The sequence below is a fragment of the Amblyomma americanum genome, chromosome 1 (assembly GCF_052857255.1).
Source record: "Amblyomma americanum isolate KBUSLIRL-KWMA chromosome 1, ASM5285725v1, whole genome shotgun sequence".
NCBI lineage: Eukaryota > Metazoa > Arthropoda > Arachnida > Ixodida > Ixodidae > Amblyomma > Amblyomma americanum.
Window position 1 is genome coordinate 72,323,486 of NC_135497.1, and position 19,526 is coordinate 72,343,011.

The following is a 19,526-nucleotide window of genomic DNA, read 5'->3' on the forward strand; positions in this document are numbered from 1 at the left end:
AGGAGCCGAACAGTAGGTGTGTGAAGCGAGAGGAAAAGATGGTGGTTTATAGTTTATGGGGGTTTAATGTCCCAAACTGACTCAGGCTATGATGCCGTAGTGGCGGGGTCCAGATAATTTCAACCGCCTGGGGTTCTTTAACATGCACTGACATGGTACAGTACACGGGACTCTAGCATTTCACCCCTATGGAAGTGCAAACGCTGCGACCGAAATCGAAAAGCGCCAAAACCACTGAGCCACCGCAGCGGCCGAGAGGAAAAGACACAACCTCCTGAACAAAAGGATGTGGAAGAAACAAGAACACGAGACTGGCACAAACATGACATCACACTCAAATGGGTCTTTAGACAGTTCTTAATTTTTTCATGTGGATTCGTGGTGTTTGCTTCCAAAAAAGCTGGCAGCACCACCTAGAAAAATCTGCGTACACCATGTAAAGATAGCAAGTGTAAATGTTTGCAAGTGCAAACTAGGGTCTGATTTTGTCAGCTATCATTTTCATCACATATTGATCAAATAAACCCACAAGCCATCCCCATGCATATGGCAGTGTGAGCGTCACCTGGCATTGGCTGCAATTATTCCAATTGTAGTTTGACGCAGTTTTACGAAAACCTGCAATTTGTAGCAGCATGTAGCAGATTTAAAGGGACTATGCAATAAATTAATTGAGATTACGTAAAGCAGACGAGAGATAGGCATTCCAGGAATCGTCACCTCAGTGCAAGAATTTTTAAGCTAGCATCAATCACAACCAAGATATAGACGATTAAAAATTACGCTCCTCCTCTCCCCCCCTCAGCTCGTACACGCGGGGCACCAGAAAAAAAATAAAGAAAACAGCTCCAGGACTGGGCCCCGCCCATGAATACGTCATCCACTGACGTTCCCTTTGCAACTTCCGGTTGTCGCTCCTAGCACTCCAGCAGCAGCGTCAGCAGCGTGATTGCGGTGTGCGTCGGGTTTCTTTGAAACTGCTCGCTCTCACGGCTGCGATGGGCATCGAGCCCTATGCGTTCACGCCGTACCGGCTGCGTTCCATCCAGGCAGCTCGCTCACGCACGTCTCTAGGAATAACATGCCTGAGTTCAACACCTCGCCAGTCGCTGGGTTTGCAGCCGACGACACAGCAAGGCGTTATTCATCTCAGGTGGACGAAAAAGACACTGAGAGTGGCTCCGGAACTCCCGACAGAAGGAGGCAGCAAAGGCAAATTGAAACCATATGCGCGAAGGCAATGCCCTGGCTCGCAGTTGCCCGAGAGGGTCGCGCGGCGGCACAAGCAGACGATTTTCACGGCTACCGGAAGTGTGCCCGCGACGTCGTAGTCCCTTTAATAAAGCAGCACAGCTCAGTGCAGCTGGCGCAGCATTCCCCACTGCTTATGTTAATTGCTTTAAGCACCCCAGGAAGAAGTCGCATCATGTTCCCCTAAAAGCATTTCTGTCCTATCACTTCACTCAAAAACCATTCAAGCCATCCTCGCTAGATCGTTTGCATGTGTTAGCAGTTTCTGTTGCTGCTGATTCTGCTGTAGCTCTGCCTTAAGGGTACGACGTGATAGAGCTAATGGGTTAATGCTCATATGTGCCCAACTGATCATTCTACACTCACAGATCACTATGAGTCCCAATACCACTTCTGGCGCAGCGGTGCAGCGGTTAAGCGATGCACCACTGTCTCGGAAGGTAGCTGTTTAAACACAGCCATCGGTGGCGCTTGCTAGACCCACATTGCTCTTCCCAGGCAACCTCTTGTGACCAATCATTAATTTAACTGCCACCTACCACAGTGGGAGGTTTGCAATGATGTTACAAGTTTGCACCGCGCCATGCATGACGACAGTTTCCACGTGCACAGACCCTTCTAACGTTAACGCATTAGCAAAAGAAAAGGCGAAGTTGAGGCCAAGGCATCCGAATTTTCACTCTGGATCTTATGCAAGGCTGCATGCAATCGAACCTCTGGCTGTAGGGCATGATCCAGGCTGACACATCAGGAGCTCAACACACCTACCTGGTGAACAAGGAACTCCATGTCTCGTAATAGAGCTTCCTTGCCAACTTCAGTGGAATTGCGATAGCTCTCCAAAAGGGTTTGAAGAATTTCAGACTCTGATTTAGCCTGGAGCTTCAGGCTAGACACCTTTTTTTTCAATTCATCCATGTTCCATGGAAGATTCTTCTTCTCCTGCAAAAGTCACCATTGCAGCTCAATACCAGAAGCACTGTTGGTCTCCCCCACCTCGTTGCTTACTTACTCCCCGCAAGAATGAATCACAGAGACACCAACTTCTAGAGGTGTGCAAATAGTAGTTTTTTCAAAGCCAAACCGAATACGGATAATGTAGCTTTGCTAAAAAATCTAACACGAATGGTGTTGTTAGAAACTGAATTGAATACGAATCAAATAGCAATAGGTCCGAATCAAATCCAAATTGAGTATCTTATGAATATACACTACTTCTGCGAATATTCATATGGATTGAATAGCTGTACAAAACAGAGAAGTGCTAGCAGTGGTACTGCAGTATAGCACTTTAACTTATGGAGTTATAGCTACAGCTGCTAAAAGACACAAAACTGATTTCCATTGGGGGTAAGCAGCATGAAGTCAGTAATTACCTCTATGACCACCATGTTATATGTTACATGTATAGGAAAATTACATTTTTCTACTGTTGACAACAGCAAATAACTTAGCGCAACATCTCAGTAGATAAGAGGGGCGACAGCTATGCATGAGCCATGGTGTCCGAGATCAGGCATCAAAGCAAGGTTTGCTGAATCTGCCTGATCCATGCCATGTTGTCCAATCTTGGAAGCCATGTATGAGCATTATGAATGCCGCAACTCGAATGAACCACATCGCGACGCTGAACACTCGAATAAACCACATCGCGGCGCTGAACACTCGAATGAACCACATTGCGGCGCTGAACACTTCATCCCACGCAGGCAGATCACAGCAACATGCTGTGTGACGTCAGAGAGGGCCTTGTTTTCAGAACAGTCGTCGAAGAAAGTATGGCGTGCCTTATTCGAACTCCGTGCCATTTATATACAAGAAATATATCCGAAATCTTGAGAACATGCTCAATTTGTTTAGAATAATCTTTAACACGCACAATTCGATTTGTTCAACAAATCGGATATAGCATGATGATCAATTGCCTATTCTAAAATTTTTGAATATTCTCACACCCCTCCTAACTTTCCCACAGGGTACTCAGAAAACAAGAGAATGCCCATGTCACATGAGCTGTTACAGCTGTCACTAAACTGCCATAATCATTCGCAGCACTTTCCACTGCAGGAAAATGCCCCTTATCTATCCTAGTGTTCTTTGACCAATCTTCTTTGCAACCAAGCATGTCCCACTCTGCTCTGCAAACCAACATTAACAATACCATTGAAATAATTGAGGCTTGTCTCAAAATTCTAATTGGTGTCAAGCAGTAAGTTAGACAGCAAGTGATCCCTAGAGTGAATGGGCCATGTCACACGTGATTTCCTTACTGCCCACAGAGACTTTCACAAGCTCAATTAAGGCGGGAGTTCCATGCTTTCGCGGCCACTGGCAATTTTTCATAATGTTTGCGCTAACGCTCTAGCCCTCCCACTTATGATAGAAAAACAAGTTCTAGCTTATGGAAAGATAAATGTATTCCCGTTTCAACGGTATGCATTGTTAATAGCAGTAACTGTTGGGAAGAGTGAAGGAAGAAAAAGTGTAGTGTATAAAAGGATACATTCATTCGACAAGCGAGACGCATTTGGGAAAAACTATTGCACCAAAAAAATGGGCTGTTTGTGCAGAATTTAAATTAAATGTTAATTTTGGTAAGCTGAAAGCAGTTTTAGGCTCCAATGGATAGTTGTTCCGAGCCAGCGCTCTAAAAAAAGATGAAAAGCACTACCCATGGAGGTCTGGCAGCACAGTACCAGACCACTGTGGGTTATGTTTTGACGATGACTGCCAACTTTGGACAACAGAACCTAAAGAACTACTAAGTGCAGCTCAAAGAACCAGGCCAACCATGAGTCACGTTTTGGCGATGACAATCAACTCTGAACAACAAAAACTAAAGAACTACTAAATGCAGCTCAAAGAAATTTTGCACACTCAACAAAATATGCATGCCCCACAAATGTGCATGTGTTTTGTCAATTAAATCGGAAGCTATTGAGCCTCTAATTACGAGTCATTTTTGGCCTTTTTTAGAGCGCCGGTTCCGAACAAATATCCACTGGAACCAAAAACTTCTCTCAACGTACAGAGATTAATATTTCATTTAAATGCTACACAAGAGCCCTCTTTTCAGGGTGCAGCAGTTTTTCCGAAATGCATCCTGCAAGCAGGCAAGTCAAACGAAAATGCTATTAACATCACATATCGATGAAATTTAAATACATTCATCTTTCCGATGAGCTAAAACTTGCTTTTCTACCCTAAACAGGACCACGCTAACATTGAGAAAATAGCCACTGGCCACGAAAGCTTTGAGAGAATGCTCAAAGAAAACACAAGTGCCTATGTGACGTTGGTATTACAGGTTTACGTCTTCTTTCACATGTAGTGTCATGTTATTCCTTCTGAGCTGCTAAACAAACAGCAACTTGCCCAAGAGGTTTGCCACCTAATGACATCAGAGGACTGATCACAATAAAGAAGACTAACATTTTTTACAACATAAGGCTGCACTGTGGTACACCCGGCAGCAAAAGTTTACAGGGCATGCGAGTCGCTTAAAAAATGAAGTTTATGTGTAGCTTTGGTGCACAGGCCAAAAATTACAGGCAGTATGCTATGTTCCCCCACTAAAGCGCAGACTGCACATTTTGATTTCAAGTTAAATCTCTCTTTTTCTCGATTTGCGTGCCCCGTAAACTTATGACGCCAAGTGCACCTTAATGGAGGGCTCTACTCAAGATTAGCTGCAACCAACTCAGTTTTTCAGTGTGCCCTAAAATCCCATACCATAGGCTTTTCTGCATTTTTCCTCCTAAGTTAATATGTGAATGCCAGAAACCTAGTTTGCGACCTCATTCTCAACTTCAGCTGTTGAGCCCCCACAGCTGGCAACAGGACTGAATTAAAATATTTTGCAGACACCAAGGATTGTCTGGCTCAAGAAGAGGGCTGACTTTCATTTACATCCAAAAGGGCGACCAGTGGAAAGAAATCGCACAGCACAAGGCTGCACTACGCTGATGTGACTACTGTTCCCTCGTCTAGGCACCTTGCTTGACTTTGTTTTACACATGCTTCAGTTACATAAATTAACATTCAGTGCAACATTAGTGAACTTATTCCTTACTCAGGCGATATAGCTGCTCATGTCCCGCCCAAGTTGAACATTCTCCAGAAATTTCCAAGTTGAGGCATTCCTCCCAGTGATTTTTAGTAAACCCCACTTGAAGCAAAATGGTCAGCTATATGCGAGGTCATCCCAAATTACTGGGCTCAGTGTTGCCACATCGTAACAACAGTTGTGACGGTGCTTTCTGCAAATCTTATCAGCCTGGCTGTATTAATGTGGGCTAATACAGCATCGAATTGCTACAAGATCTCCCGTGATGTTTAGCTCCGCCCTTTGTAGCATAAGTTCACTTAAACTACAGCATTTAAAATGAAAGAAGTCAATAACAAGACTGACGGCTGAAATGCGCTAGCAGCATTGCTATCATACACCAATTATCTCCACAACACAGTCAGGTAGTCTGCACCCTAGCTAGTGCCACACGACAACATTGCTAGGTGAATGAGGTCAGAGGGTCAAGGCCTAAATGCAAGCAGAGTTGAGATGGGCTCTCAGCTTCTTTGTGTTTTGATATTTGTTTGCCAATTTTGGCTTGTTTCTGTTAATCATATCCATGCAATTTTACATTCCTTAGCAAATACATAACGATTTATAGGGACATGTTAACATATGTTAAAGTATCCCTTTCAGACAGTGAATTTATAGCCAGCTCTTTGAGGGGGTGGTCCCATAGGTACAACTTTCAATAGAAAATATCTTAATATCTTTTGGGCAAACTCCCACCACCCCTCTCCTTTCCCCCAGGCAATACAATGCCTTGATAAAACAACTCCGGATAAATGAGGCACAGTTTGTGGTTTCACAGTTTCATTAAACCAATGTAGTCATCCTTTAGGCAAATCACACACACAGATATGCATTTAGTTCCATCATATCACAAGAATAAGAAACTGTTCCATTTGAAGCCACAATTGGCGCACAGAATACATACGTGAACAGCTTACATAATATGTAGCAAGACCTTCACATTGGTCAAACTACTGCTTACAGAAAGCTTAATAGGTGGTCCGCCCTTAGCTTGCTCCAGACGCAAGCGGTTGTCATGGCTGCCAGAGCTCTGGGACTCCTTTGTGCCCTTTGAATCTGACTCGTCCATCAGCTTGGCTTCAGTCTGGCCAGTTGCAAGGTTCATTCGCACATGCAGACCTGCTGGTATAGTTTCTCCTGAAAAGATAAACAACCATTAGATGATTGACAAAAGCAGTGTAGTGCTTTTCATTTAATAAAAGCTTGATCATCGCCATATGCTACAGAATTCAATCCCTCGTCACTGAAAAGCGGTACTCAGCGAACTATGTGCATACAGTGACACAGCTCAAAACCTTTCCATGAAAGATAGTCGAAGAAAGCAAAGAGTGGAAGGACAGTTGAGATGCCTCCCGCTAAAAAAGGAGGCCTGGTAAGGTGAAAACTGTGGACCCTTTCAATATTCCAGCACTCTCTCAAGTGGTCCACAAGATGCTCCACTGCGAGGTTCATTTCATGAGTGTAACATGGCACCCCTAAGTACGGCCATTTCAAAGAGCGCAGGGGTTGAGCTCACACTTCATGAAAATTTATGCACTGCCAAGCGGTGCGGTGCATTCCGGAAACATGCAGCACAGAACAGCACTGTAGCAGCATATACTGCTGGAAGTGTTCTGGCAATGCCAGGGAGATTAAAAACAAAAATTATGCCCATTACCATCAATGACAGGTAGTGAATGTGGTGAGGCAATTTGTGTATGTAGAAAATGCCAGATATGTGGTTTAAAAGGCATACATGCATCAATACGTGTGCAAGTGGGCTAGGGAGCAAGTGCAATTATGGAGGCAATGGGCCGAGGGGCAGTGCAGCTCTTGCTGCAATTTCACCACTGGGAAAGAACAACTGGAGCCCTTTTTTTTGTTTTAAATAAAATGCACCCCATTATGGCATTCCATTCTCAAACCCAGTGGGAAGCACTAACACTGTTCACAATGTCATTGGAAAACTCAGCTTTGAGCCAAATAATCGGCACGAGCATTCAATGATTTAGTCATCCAAGCAGCAATAGCAAACACTTCCAGAATTTCCCAACGTTGAGTGCTTTTGTGTCTTAAGAGCAGTAGCTGTATATGGCAATTTCTGCAAGGTGTATGGGATGGTATACGGGCATAGTATGGTGCATGCAAAAACTCCTGTATTCATTTGCTAGCCAAAGAGAATGTGGTCCTCAGAGGGAGCGCTCTTTTGGGAGCAATAGCAATACAGTTATTGACGTCAGTTCTTCACTTAAAGGGAGAGTTAAAAGTTTGTACACCCTTTCATGCAAGATGTATACATTCAAGAATGAACTAACAAGCCCAGACCAAAGCACTAAACAAGAAGACTAGCAGAGTTTTTTCTCCTTTTCCAGTAACACCGCATTTAAAAGTTCAGTGGGGACTCTAGCTCTTACCCCCTCCCCACTATGGAAGTGAGTCGGTAACCTATGAAAATGAAACATCACAACAACAAATAAATTAACACAAAAAACTTGATGCATTGGTAAAGGTTCAACTCCCCTGTGTTACTGCAAATCTTGTCTTTCCTTTGCACTACTTTTTTATCATGAACATCAAAGAAAACTTCCACACTTCCTATGCATACAAGGAGAGAAGAGTACGTTCACAACAATGCTGACAGACAAAGATAAAGAACGTTATGAGATACGATTAGCCAACCTAAAGAAGGTTTGCAAGTGACACAGGTGCGGACCTTGCTGTCACTGTACCTACATGCCTGCATGTCACTGTATGTACATGCTTGCAATTACACGTCAGGAACAAAGATGCCATAGCTTTGATGAAAAGTGCTTATCACCCCTTGAATAAAAATTTCAACCTTTGAAAACTGAAAGATAATTTTACAAAATAAACTTGGTGTCACAGTTTGTTCTAGAAAATCGGTTTCGACTGACTATTCATTAAACTAAGCTCCTCTGAACAAGGCTTCATTTAGCTGCAAGTGAATGTTGGATATTCAGACAGGAAAAGTCAGAGTTGTGCTCTTTCTCAGCTTTCAATTCTTGCATGCACTGCCTACAGGAAATCCAAGAATGCTAAAAGGCTTCATCTAATCAATGGCCTGACCAACACAAAGAGGACACAGCACAAAAAAAAATAATTCTGCAGCATTTTTTTTTTTTTGCTCCACATACTTTCTATTGTAAACCCTCACCTGGCTGAACTTGTTTCCACTCATCAGTAGGCTGAAACTCTTTTCTTGGACTCTGTTCAGGCTCCTTACTCTTTTTATCGTCCTTTTTTTGAGACTGATCCTGGCCAGCAACTACAGATATACTCTGCTGTTGACAACATGTGTTCTTTGTGAACACAAGCAGAGCTGCAGCAACGCACAACACCCTTTTCTGAAGCATAGCACCTTTTCACTAACAATGCCACTTCACACAACGATGTCCCTGAGGAAGAAAAGAAGCAACACCAGCGAGATAATAAATAGGCTGCTCCACCATGCAAATTTACATCCTTTGTCAAAGTTAAAGAGCCCAGAAGGGTTTACTTCTGGGCCATGATGTGTGGCTTATTATGCGCCGCCAGTGTTCCAGATCTCTTCAAGATGAGCGGAACTCTCGTCATCACCTCACCTGAAGTTAGGACTTTCATGAATGCTACAAGGGCCCTACTATATGGCTAAAGCACTTGGGTTCTTTATTTCTGACAAAGGCTGCACACCATCAGCCCAACCATTCATCCTATTCCTGTAAACATCCTACACTCTTCGACCATAATTTAAGACAGGAAGCCTGAAATAAGCAATAGGCTCAAGTTTACCCTCGAAAAACAGCACAAAGTATTTCATGCATTAGCTGAAACACTAGGCAAAATAAAAATGCCTTCAGGCAGCATATTTCCTTGCAGTAACGGCAAATGCCGTTACTGCAATATACTGCAAAGAGACGATGCAGCCTAATTTCAAGTGTAGCTATGAAAGCAGGCAGTTTATATGGTACAAAAAAAGCAAATGCTTCATTGCATACTCTACTCCAAATGAGCCAATCCTTACATGGCAAGTTTACCTGTCTTTTCCTTTTGATTTTAACAAGGTGCAATCTTCTAGATGTAGTAGTGCAGTTACACATTACTAGTGTGTAAACTATTAGTTCAAAAGCCATTCTGCTTGAGTGTTAACATCATGCACATTGTTGTTGCTTGTCATTACAGCCTTTCATTATCAATGACCAAAGTGGCTCTCTAATTCTGAAACCTGAAAATTCTATTTTTGCCATGAAATTTTCGTTGTTAAAAACAGAAGGCGTTAAAGCATGCATCATTTGTTTCTTTAGCACACTTTGAGCAATCGTCCACGTTAAAATGAAATCGGAGGGAAATAATGCCCTCAGTGCAACGATCTGTTTCAACCACAGAAAGCTTTTAACTGGCCAACATTTCGCGGCAAACGCGCTTCGGCAGCTATGAATTCCATAAGTGGCATGGCTCTAGAGCCGGAGCTCTCAAAGGGTTCATCGCATAATGCACTAGTTACTACGTACTACCTCGGCTACAAGCCGGTACCGGCAGCTTAGACCACTGGCATTTCTACAGTACCGAGAAAGTAAACTTGTGCGAACAGTCCCGTTCACGCGTCCCTCTCATGAATCGGCAGAGAAAGAGCAATACGAAGAGGCCCAACTGCTTTACAGCTTGTAGTACGTCATGCACTTTCACCAAAATTGACTTCGCATAGCAGGCATTTAGCGCGTACACGTGAAGCCGGCAAAACACATCACACAGCAACACGTGTGCGGCATGCGGTGTCAACAGAATGATGCTCGACTCGCACAAAGGGCCCTTACGCGTCGCCAGCGTGCGTGCAGACCGTGCACCAGCGAAACTTACACGTCAGTACAGCCTTAACAGTTCAGGCCAGAACCCCTCCGCTCATAAATACCAATTACAACAAGAAAAAAAACAAAATGACAAGGGAACCGACGCACCGCGCAACAATGACTCACACAACTCGCAGAGGGAACGCACGGCAAGCAAGCGACAGCAGCGCCCCGGCGTGCAACGAGCAGGCGTGCACGTCAGCGGATGGGAGGATGTGAGTTGGGCGAGAGAGAAATATGTGAGGGGCGCGAGCGAGCGGGAAAACGCGCGCGCGAGAGCGACAGACACGGTGGCTGACGGGGACCAGCGGGAGCGCCGCGTTGGCTATCGTTGGCCCGGTCGTCGCACTGCGCCGCCACCTCTTGGACTGCGTCAGAAGCCCAGTGCACGGGTGTTGAGTTCTGTCTTCCCGTCAGCGGGGCGAAAGCACGTGCTTCTACTACCCCGAGATTTCTAATGTATAATCGCAGTAGCTGACGCCTGCTTCGCCGTAAATGTAAGTGGCTGACTATTGTGTGATTCTCCCCATTATGGATTTCATTGGTACGCGTTACTTAGCAGTGGTTGTGCACTCTTTAACTGCTGCCGGAACACGTGTAACACTTAGGCTTATTCGGCGTTTTGTAACTCTCGAAATACGAATCGTTCTGCTAATTGTTCTGTGCCGGAGCACAAAGCGACTTTGCTTTGCGCCTGTGGTAAAAACAGATGGGCTGATCTCATGTGGGGGTGTCCGGAACACGGATTATTCACACGTGGAGCCGGTCCGCCCGATGCCATATTGTTGTCTCCGGATCGTCCAGTGCGCGGACCCTAAAAGCTGTCTAAATGATAAGAGAGCCTAATGCTGTATGAGGCAGTGGATCAGGTAGATTACTTGCTTATGCGGAAAGATTAAGCGATGTAGTTGGCTGCGTCTAGAAGGGTGACATCGAGGCGCGCTGAATGCTCTTTAACTGCGCATTCCATTCTCGGACACCGCGTGCGCAGCAGTCGATGCCGGCATACCGGGATACACGTGGATGCCCCCATTTACAGGAAATGCTGATCTCCATTAGTATTGGCTTTACGGGCGCGGTAAATGTTCACAAGCATTATGTCGACTGTTTCTCCGCGTGCTTTCATTCTAGTCGCGCGTGCGTTGCGTCCGGATCGCCTCCCCCTCGTGTAGCGTTTTCGCAGCACTGCGCTCTGGAGCTGACAACGGCCTGAAGAGCTGGCATATTCGTTATCATAACCAGCGAAAGTGTCAGCTATCGCGTTAATCTTGGAGAAGCCTTTATTTGCTGTTTTTGTGCTTGGCATGTATCTTATCCAGCTACCCGTACCCCTCTCTTGCAGACGCCGGCGACAAATGTATTCAATGGAGATGAACAACTTCGTCAGCTGTACACTAAGAGAGCAAGATTACTTTGACCTTCTGTCAGGACCCCTTTTAGAAGATGACGATAAGGATTTTTTTGAGCCGGACCTCTCATTTCAACTTCCCAATCCAGAGATTGATTTCGAGTCTGACGTGGCGTGCTGGGTTCAGCAAAGCCCGGTTTGGGGCAAAAATCTTACAGAAGTAAATTCCCTAGAGGAGGAGGTTGAAGAGAATGTAAAGTGGGTGAGTGAGGTGCCTGGCTGGATCAAGGAAGTTCCAAAAATAGAGTCGGAGGAGGAAGATGAGGTGGATGTTGTGTCAGTTGATGATGACAAGTCTATTCAGAGCACAGAGCCCAGCACACCCACAAAGTCGAGCCCACAACCTACACCAGAGAAAAGCCCAAAGAAGACTGAGGGGCCACCCGTTGGTATGTTGGTTCATTCTGCTCTATATTGCTCCTCAATATTGCATGTTCTTTGAATGTTTGTTTTAGCACAAATGTCGCCTTACTTTCAAATGTTTTGATGGCTTGTCAGCAGCTGTTCGTGCTATCTGTTTCGTTCCACTCGTGAGAATAGCTTGATGTTGGTTCAGACCACATGAATCGCTTATTGGGAAGGTTTTAAATCGGAATCAACTTCATTCCTTCTTGGGGATGTTTAGTTCAAGTTGCATTTTGCAGTAGAAAGAACTTTAATGAGAGGGAAGGTGGAGAAATCGGCTGGAGGAAACATGACCCCGGCCTGCGACTTCACTTTGACAGTAAGAGAAGGAAACAAAGTGGAGTGTAGATATGAGGTGTTGATGTTAGTGGATTTTTGGAGTGGTTTGTGTAATGGCAGGCTTGTAGTGTGAAGGTGGTCATGCATTTCAACTCCCAATATATTTGCTCTCAGTTTCCAGTTCTCTGCTTGACCGAATGAAGGCTGCCTCTGCAAAGAAGCGGAGCCCAATCTTGATTCAGCCTCCTGAACGGAATCGACCACCTGCAAAGAATGATGCCGCTACGAACACTGCGCCATGCCCGGCTGCCACTCCCGACCATGATTACTGCACAGCAGCCAAGAGCAACTCCAAGGCTGAGAACCACTCAAGCAAGCATGAGCGTGGTGTGGTGCGGCGTGTGTCCAGGTCTCCATCTGTAACCAGGAACTACCGCTCGCAGAAGCGCAGCTTGTCAAGGCGTTCGCGGTCACCTCGGCGGCGACGATCCCGCTCCAGTTCGTCTTCAAGAAGCTCTTCATGTGGCTCCTCTGATGGCTCAGTGCGGCAGCGCTCTAGGTCGTCCCGGCGGCCCCGTGACTGCCGCAGCTCATGGCGGCCACAGCACCGCCACAGGGAGCCACGGAGATTTATGCCTTCCCCACCACGTCGACGAATTCCAGATCAGAAGGTGGGCTTTCAGTGTGTACTACTTGTGTACTTCAGCGTGAGCGGGCCTTGTAGCACATGGCAACCGGTATTTAGCGAAGGCATTTTTCTGGGTTTTGGTGTGGGTGATACAAGTGTAGCTCCTTTCGAGGGCTTGAAAACATTTCAACTGGGGGTTTCAAGTGCACAAGTGTGAGTTGCAATACAGGAGCTCTTTGCTGGAGTAATAATAATAATTGGTTTTTGGGGAAAGGAAATGGCGCAGTATCTGTTTCATATATCGGCGGACACCTGAAGCGCGCCATAAGGGAAGGGATAAAAGAGGGAGTGAAAGAAGAAAGAGGTGCCGTAATGGAGGGCTCCGGAATAATTTCGACCACGTGGGGATCTTTAACGTGCACTGAATCGCACAGCACACTGGCGCCTTAGCGTTTTGCCTCCATAAAAACGCAGCCGCCGCGGTCGGCTTCGAACCCGGGAACTCCGGATCAGTAGCCGAGCGCCCTAACCACTGAGCCACCGCGGCGGGTTTGCTGGAGTTGAGTGGCTTGTGCCGGGTGGTGTGTGGATGCTTAGTTATTGCCCTACAGTACAATCTCAGTGATACGAATCTCACGGGGTCGCGAAAAAATTATGATCCGAAATTTTGTATCATCCAAACGAACAAAATTAATATGCAGAAGCATAGAACATGCATGCACGCAGATCTGTTCACGGCTGGCGGGATTTATTCACGGCCGTGCAGCCATGCTACTCGCGATGCGTACCGCACAATTAACGATCACGATTTCAGCGATGTGAGGTCCGCGCACCGCCGCTCACTGCTCGCGGTGCCTACCGCGCGATTAGCGACCGCGATTCCAGCGATGTTGGTGCGCGCACTGCCGCTGATCACGGTGCGTACCACGCGATCAGCGATCGCGATTTCAGCGATGTTGGTGCGCGCACTGCCGCTGATCACGGTGCGTACTACGCGATTAGCGATCGCGATTTCAGCGATGTTGGTGCGCGTACCGCCGCTGATCACGGTGCGTACCACGCGATTAGCGATCGCGATTTCGGCGATGTGAGGGCCGCGCACCGCCACTCACTGCTTGCGGTGCGTACCGCGCGATTAGCGATCGCGATTTCGACTATGTGAGGGCCGCGCTTAGTGCTCGAGGGTGCGATCGCGGCTCGTGTGTTCGTATCCGATGTGGCGCGGGAGAAAGTTAGGAACATCCGGAATTCCGCATGTTGTGCGCAATGCAATCCGGCCGGGGAATTTTACGAATTCGTATCATCGCGAAGTTCGTATCAACCATGTTCGTATCACCGAGATTCTACTGTATTTACTTGCATGATGAACCAATCCACTTAATAAACTCATACCATAGTCTGGGGCAACTCAAGAATGAGGTGGCAAATGCAGGTGGCTCTCCAATAGACAGAGTTGACCTATTGTTATGGCATAAGGTCCACCTCCTTGCACCTGCTGGTGGCCGTTTGTTTTGCATCTGATATTACATGGGCATTTCAGAATACAACAACAGAGATTGCCTAGCACCAGGAAAAACTCCTCCATATGCAGGAAAAACATACACATATTACAAAAACAAACAATTACACATGAATCTGTGAACCTATTTTTGAGACTGATTTTGGTCCAACAAGATAACATTTCAAGTGGAGCAAAAAAACTCATGAAAGGGAGAGCCAGTATCATTTAGTGCAGAAAGAAAAAACAGCAGCGCTGTATGCTGTCTTGTAATCAAACTAGACGAATCAAACAATGTTAAGAATATGTATTTGTGACAAATTATCCAGATAATTTCCAGAATAAATTATGGAAACATTCAGACAATAGCAAGAAGTAAAAGAATGAATAAACTGAAGAAGCCGCCACGGTGGCTGAGGGGTTATGGCGCTCCGCTGCTGGCCCGAAAGACTTGGGTTCGATCCCGGCCGCGGTGGTCGAATTTCGATGAAGGCGAAATTCTAGAGGCCCGTGTATTGTGCAATGTCAGTGCACGTTAAAGAACCCCAGCTGGTTGAAATTTCCGAAGCCCTCCACTATGGTGTCTCTCGTAGCCTGAGTCGCTTTGGGACGTTAAACCCGCATAAACCAATAAACTGAAGAGAATCTGGTTGTCGGCGACATCATGACAGTAGGTCAGTTCAATTAACATGCTGATAACTTTGTGAAACGGTTAGCTATGTCTTGCATTGCATTGTTTTTGTGCTTTAACACTGTAATTTTAAGGCAGTGATTTGCCAGCCTCAAATGAATCCATGAAACCAGTTTACTTTTTGCAGTTTGATGCATGACAATGCAATGCAAGCTCTTAATATGGTTTCCATCAGAAGATTGGAGCTTGGTCATTTGCTGCTTGTATGGAATAAAATGTATTGAGCAGGGCCTTGCACCACAGTCTTGCACTGACTGGAAGGATGCCATCACACACAATAGTATTTGGATCCTGTTGCAGAAACTGAATTGCAAGACACTGCATGGTGGCTCGGTAGCTATGGCATTCAGCTGTTGAGATCAAGGCTGAAAGTTCAGTCCCAGTCATGACGGCTACATTTCAGTGGAGCCAGAATGCACAAGCATCTGTGTGTCGATATTGCAGTGAGCATTAGGAAATCCAGGAGGTCAAAATTAATCTGGAGCCCGCCACTCTGGCGTGCCTCGTAGCACGTTGCATTTTGACGTGTAAACAATCCCTCGTTCAATATGGCCATTGTTCATTATGACCGTTGAAATGACATGAACACAGAGTGAAGATAAATGTGTGTATGTGCATGTACAATATTTACTCGATTCTAACATGCACCCATTTTTCACAGTCCGGTAAAAATAAATGTCTTCGATTGTAAAGTGCACCAGATTTTTAAGCTTCCTGCACAAAGAGCAAGCATCACAAGATGAGTGCGCAGTTTTCAGTGAACTAGAAGAACTAAGCAAATGGAAGTGAGAGAAACTCGCAGAGGCACCAATAAGCGTCTTCAATGGCGCACAGCTGCACTTTGTTGGCTGGCTGATGTGTAGCCAGGTACCAAGCACCAAGCCACCATTTTTGTGATCCTGATGCCAGTAGAGTGTTGCGGACATAGTTCAATTTTCTTGCTCTATGCTAACGTGAAATCATTCTTCGACAAGTTTTTCAGGAAAAAAAGGTGCACGTTAGAATCGAGTATATGCGGCGTGATCCTTGGTGAAATGCATGGTTGTTTGGGTAACCCTCACTAAGGGATAAACTTAAGGAAAAAATTTTAAGTAGCAGGCAGATGATCTGGCAGAAGTATCCTAAGAGTTTGGCTTTTTTGTTTGTTTGCACCTAGAAATCGAGGATTGGGGCAAAACAAGTGCCGTAATGTTTTGACATTGGTCTTTTTTTTTCACCCAGTAAAGTTATGCCACTGCCTTAATGTGCTTTAAAGGGATACTGTACAACTGTACAATGAAACAAAAGCGCACCAAACACGTTCACTTTCCGGCAGTTCATGGTGGCAATAGCCTGCGACTGGTAAGGCTGATGTTGCATCCCTTATTGTGAGAGCTTTCACAGGTGGCTGCTAGGTGCAGCAGTTTGAAAAGTGTTCATTAAAATAACTACTTTTTGCTCATTTCTGTTTCAGAAGAGTGTTGTTTTAGTCACTCTCAGTGTCACAGCTATCATTTGGGCCAGAAATCTCCATGGCAGATTTTTTTCGTCACTATCCCTTTAATGTTAAGCTGTCAAGCTTTAGTTGTTTTAATTATTTCCAACTTAGCCTGTTCAAAATTTGTATTTTTCATGTTTTCAGTTGGAACAGGTGGTTAGTGTATCCTTTTGTCTCCAGCAAATAAACATATGGTGCTGGCTGCTGAACTGTACACTGTTGCCAGGTGCTGATATATTGTGCGGAAACTGGGCTTGATGTTACAGCGCATTCTATATTTGGCAGACCCAACCATGGGTTTATTACACGCCTTGTGTGTAAAGGACTCTGTCAGTGCTTGAGCTCGTGCATGTGAGGATACCATGTACATACATCACTCTAGGCCCATATTATAACTTCAATCCCTCGAATTGCTCTCCAGTTGGCTGAAGAAGCAGTAGTGGCACTCATATGCAATTCCAAGCATTGTTGGATCAGATGCGAAGTTGGCGAAGCACTTATCACTACCATAATGTGCTTGGTTCAGCAACTGTTTGTTGCTGTATGGCCGGCCTCCTGCACTGTAGACAGGGCTATAGAATAGTCTTAGAGGCACTCCAGTTCTGGAACAATCATGTGTGGTGTCAGTGCAACTTGGAAGTTGCTGCTGTTGCATGTCAACTGTGCTCATAAGCAGGGAAAAAAAAATTGGTTCTTTCACTAATGTGCAAAATTATTTCCAGGTGTATCCTATCAGATGGTGGTGATTTTATTAGTACTTGCAGTTTTGTTTTTTTATGTGTTTTGTTTTGTTCAAAAAGTAGTTAATACAACTGAGGCAAAATTTAGGCTTCCTATCTCACAGAGACTGGCTGTGCAAGTGCTTCAATGCACTTTTCATTGCAACCGAGTGCCACAGCCACTTCCAATGCTTGAGCTAATCAGTGAGCTTTTAGAGTCCTTGGAAGTGAGAGTCTGGGTTCAGGACCCCTGCTGAATGATGCAATTTTTCCTGTATTTTTGCAGGAGGAAAGGCGTGTCATTTATGTAGGCAACATCCCTGAAGGTACTACTCGCCTTGACCTTCGTGAGAGGTTTGCTCGCTTTGGCCATATCGAGGAAGTCAGCGTGCATTTCAGGGATCATGGGTTAGTTTCCTTTGCTTGGCTGCTCACTCATGCTTTACCCATTGGCTGGATTGGGCAGTCACTAAGCATGCTTTTTTTTGTGTAGGGATAACTACGGGTTTGTGACCTTCCTACGAGGCGCTGATGCATATGAGGCTGTGGAACGTAAGTTTGAAGAAACTTAGATGGGGAATGAAGTGTGAAAGCTTATCCCAGACTGCAAGTTTTTTTTTCTCTCTCTCTCTCCAGATGGCAACGATGACCCCAAGCTTCCTCGTTTCGACCTTTGTTTTGGTGGGCGCCGGCAGTTCTGTCGAACCAACTGGGCAGATCTAGGTCAGATGTGGAAATTCATTATGCTATGCATCTATACAGGTGCTGCATTACGTAATGACTATTGCGTGGCAAGCCAGAAACAAAGCCATGTGTCAAGCTGTACCATGTCTTTCACACTTAAAAGTGGTATAGAAGCACTACAGTGACTGAGATTCACCTAAGGAGGTAGTAGACCTGCCAGATGTACTGGCACTGTTTTGTGGAATGGCTGTTGATTGGGTATGTACAAGGGTAAGCTGTTAGCATCTAGTAATGTTCTTGTATTTAGCAGTGTTTTCACTGGTGGTGCAAGAGTAGCCCTTGCACGCTGGGAAGTCTGCCGTGCATTTAGTTGTCATTGGCCATCAGCAATAGGAGGTTGCTGCAAAAGCTAGCCAGCATGCATGAACATAGGCCGTGCAGCATCACAATTGTCACGGCAGTGCAGATTGCCTCTGGAATCATACTTTTGTGTGCTTTTTGCTTTTCGGTCTGGATATGCATTTTTAACTTCCTTGGGGGTGTTTTATTTGAAGTACTGCAAAACACGAAGTTTACTACCAGTAGTAGTAGTAGTAGAAAACATTTATTCCAAAAAGGTAGGATAGAGAGGCGAAAATACAGATTTTGGGTGGAGTCCTTATTTCAGGACTCCAATGTCCACCGCAGTTGCTCTCGCTTGGGATATCAGCTTTCGCTGCGTCGCCAAGTCAGAGCTGAGCAGTGCAGACTCCCACTGTTCCTCGGAGTGATGTTTGTCTAGTTCTGGGGGCTTGGGACCGGAGCAGCCCCATGTTACATAATATGTTACAGCATCTGCCCCTGGTGTGGCGGAATTCCAACAACATATCATGCTACCAGTAAAAGGGGTTCTGACGTCAGAGGAAGAGAAATAAAATGTGCCATTATGTTTCAGGCTACTGTGGTTAACAGTGTAATATCTTTTTTTTTCCTCCACAGATTCACAGTATGAGAAGTATTACTACATCCAGCGAGAACCGCATGTCAACAGCCTAGACTTCGACAGCCTCCTGCAAGCAGCGAAGACCAAAATCCAGGGTCACCATCGCTACTGACATCTGTGGACCTTATGGTGTTTTCCCTTTGTCGGCGCCTCGTCCTCAGCGGTGTGGTGGATAGTGCCTGGACTGATTTTAACTTATTTGCCTGAAGATGTGAGGTGCTGTGTAGGAACCATATTTAAAGTGTACAGAGTCCTAAGTGGTCTAGGTAAATGTAAATACTGGTGGGGCTTTCTTTTTAGCAGCGGTGACCTTTTGGCTTCGATTATATTGGCAACTTTTTATGCCAAGCTCAGGATTGCTTTTGTTGCTGTTTTATGCTTCTGTTGTTTGGAGCAACGCATGCTTCATCAATTTTTTTATTATTGCAGCACGTTATTATTGCCATCATCTTGAGATTGGGGGATGCTTTTATAATTTGTGCAAGGCATAGCGCTGATGTTTTTCTTGTTGTGGTTTCCTCTTTACCTCCAAACTTGGTGGCCTCACTCTTTCTGTACATACCTATGTAACATACAAGT

At 45.3% G+C, this 19,526-nt stretch overlaps 2 protein-coding genes across 7 annotated transcripts in view; one reads left to right on the forward strand and one right to left on the reverse strand.

The window, feature by feature from the left end:
* Positions 1-10,372, reverse strand: part of Sil1 (Sil1 nucleotide exchange factor) — a 31,707-nt gene extending 21,335 nt beyond the window's left edge. For 2 of the 6 annotated variants that reach the window (XM_077645866.1, XM_077645871.1), the window contains exons 1-4: positions 10,187-10,347; positions 8,508-8,748; positions 6,315-6,490; positions 2,020-2,193 (exon numbers count right to left, since the gene is read on the reverse strand). In XM_077645866.1, coding sequence (XP_077501992.1) covers positions 2,020-2,193; positions 6,315-6,490; positions 8,508-8,706 — 549 coding nt within the window. In that variant the 5' untranslated portion in view covers positions 8,707-8,748; positions 10,187-10,347. Of the gene's footprint in view, positions 1-2,019; positions 2,194-6,314; positions 6,491-8,507; positions 8,749-9,843; positions 9,863-9,895; positions 10,088-10,143 lie in introns of those variants that run through there. The other 4 variants (XM_077645868.1, XM_077645867.1, XM_077645870.1 and 1 more) reach the window with 4 other exon arrangements.
* Positions 10,373-10,430: 58 nt separating this feature from the next.
* On the forward strand, positions 10,431-19,304 carry LOC144113009 (uncharacterized). Its single transcript, XM_077645873.1, has 7 exons — positions 10,431-10,673; positions 11,519-11,973; positions 12,443-12,939; positions 17,568-17,689; positions 17,775-17,833; positions 17,918-18,004; positions 18,944-19,304. The coding sequence occupies exons 2-7, from the start codon at positions 11,532-11,534 to the stop codon at positions 19,057-19,059; spliced, it is 1,323 nt and encodes a 440-aa protein (XP_077501999.1). The 5' UTR covers positions 10,431-10,673; positions 11,519-11,531; the 3' UTR covers positions 19,060-19,304.
* The last annotated feature ends 222 nt before the right edge of the window (positions 19,305-19,526 follow it).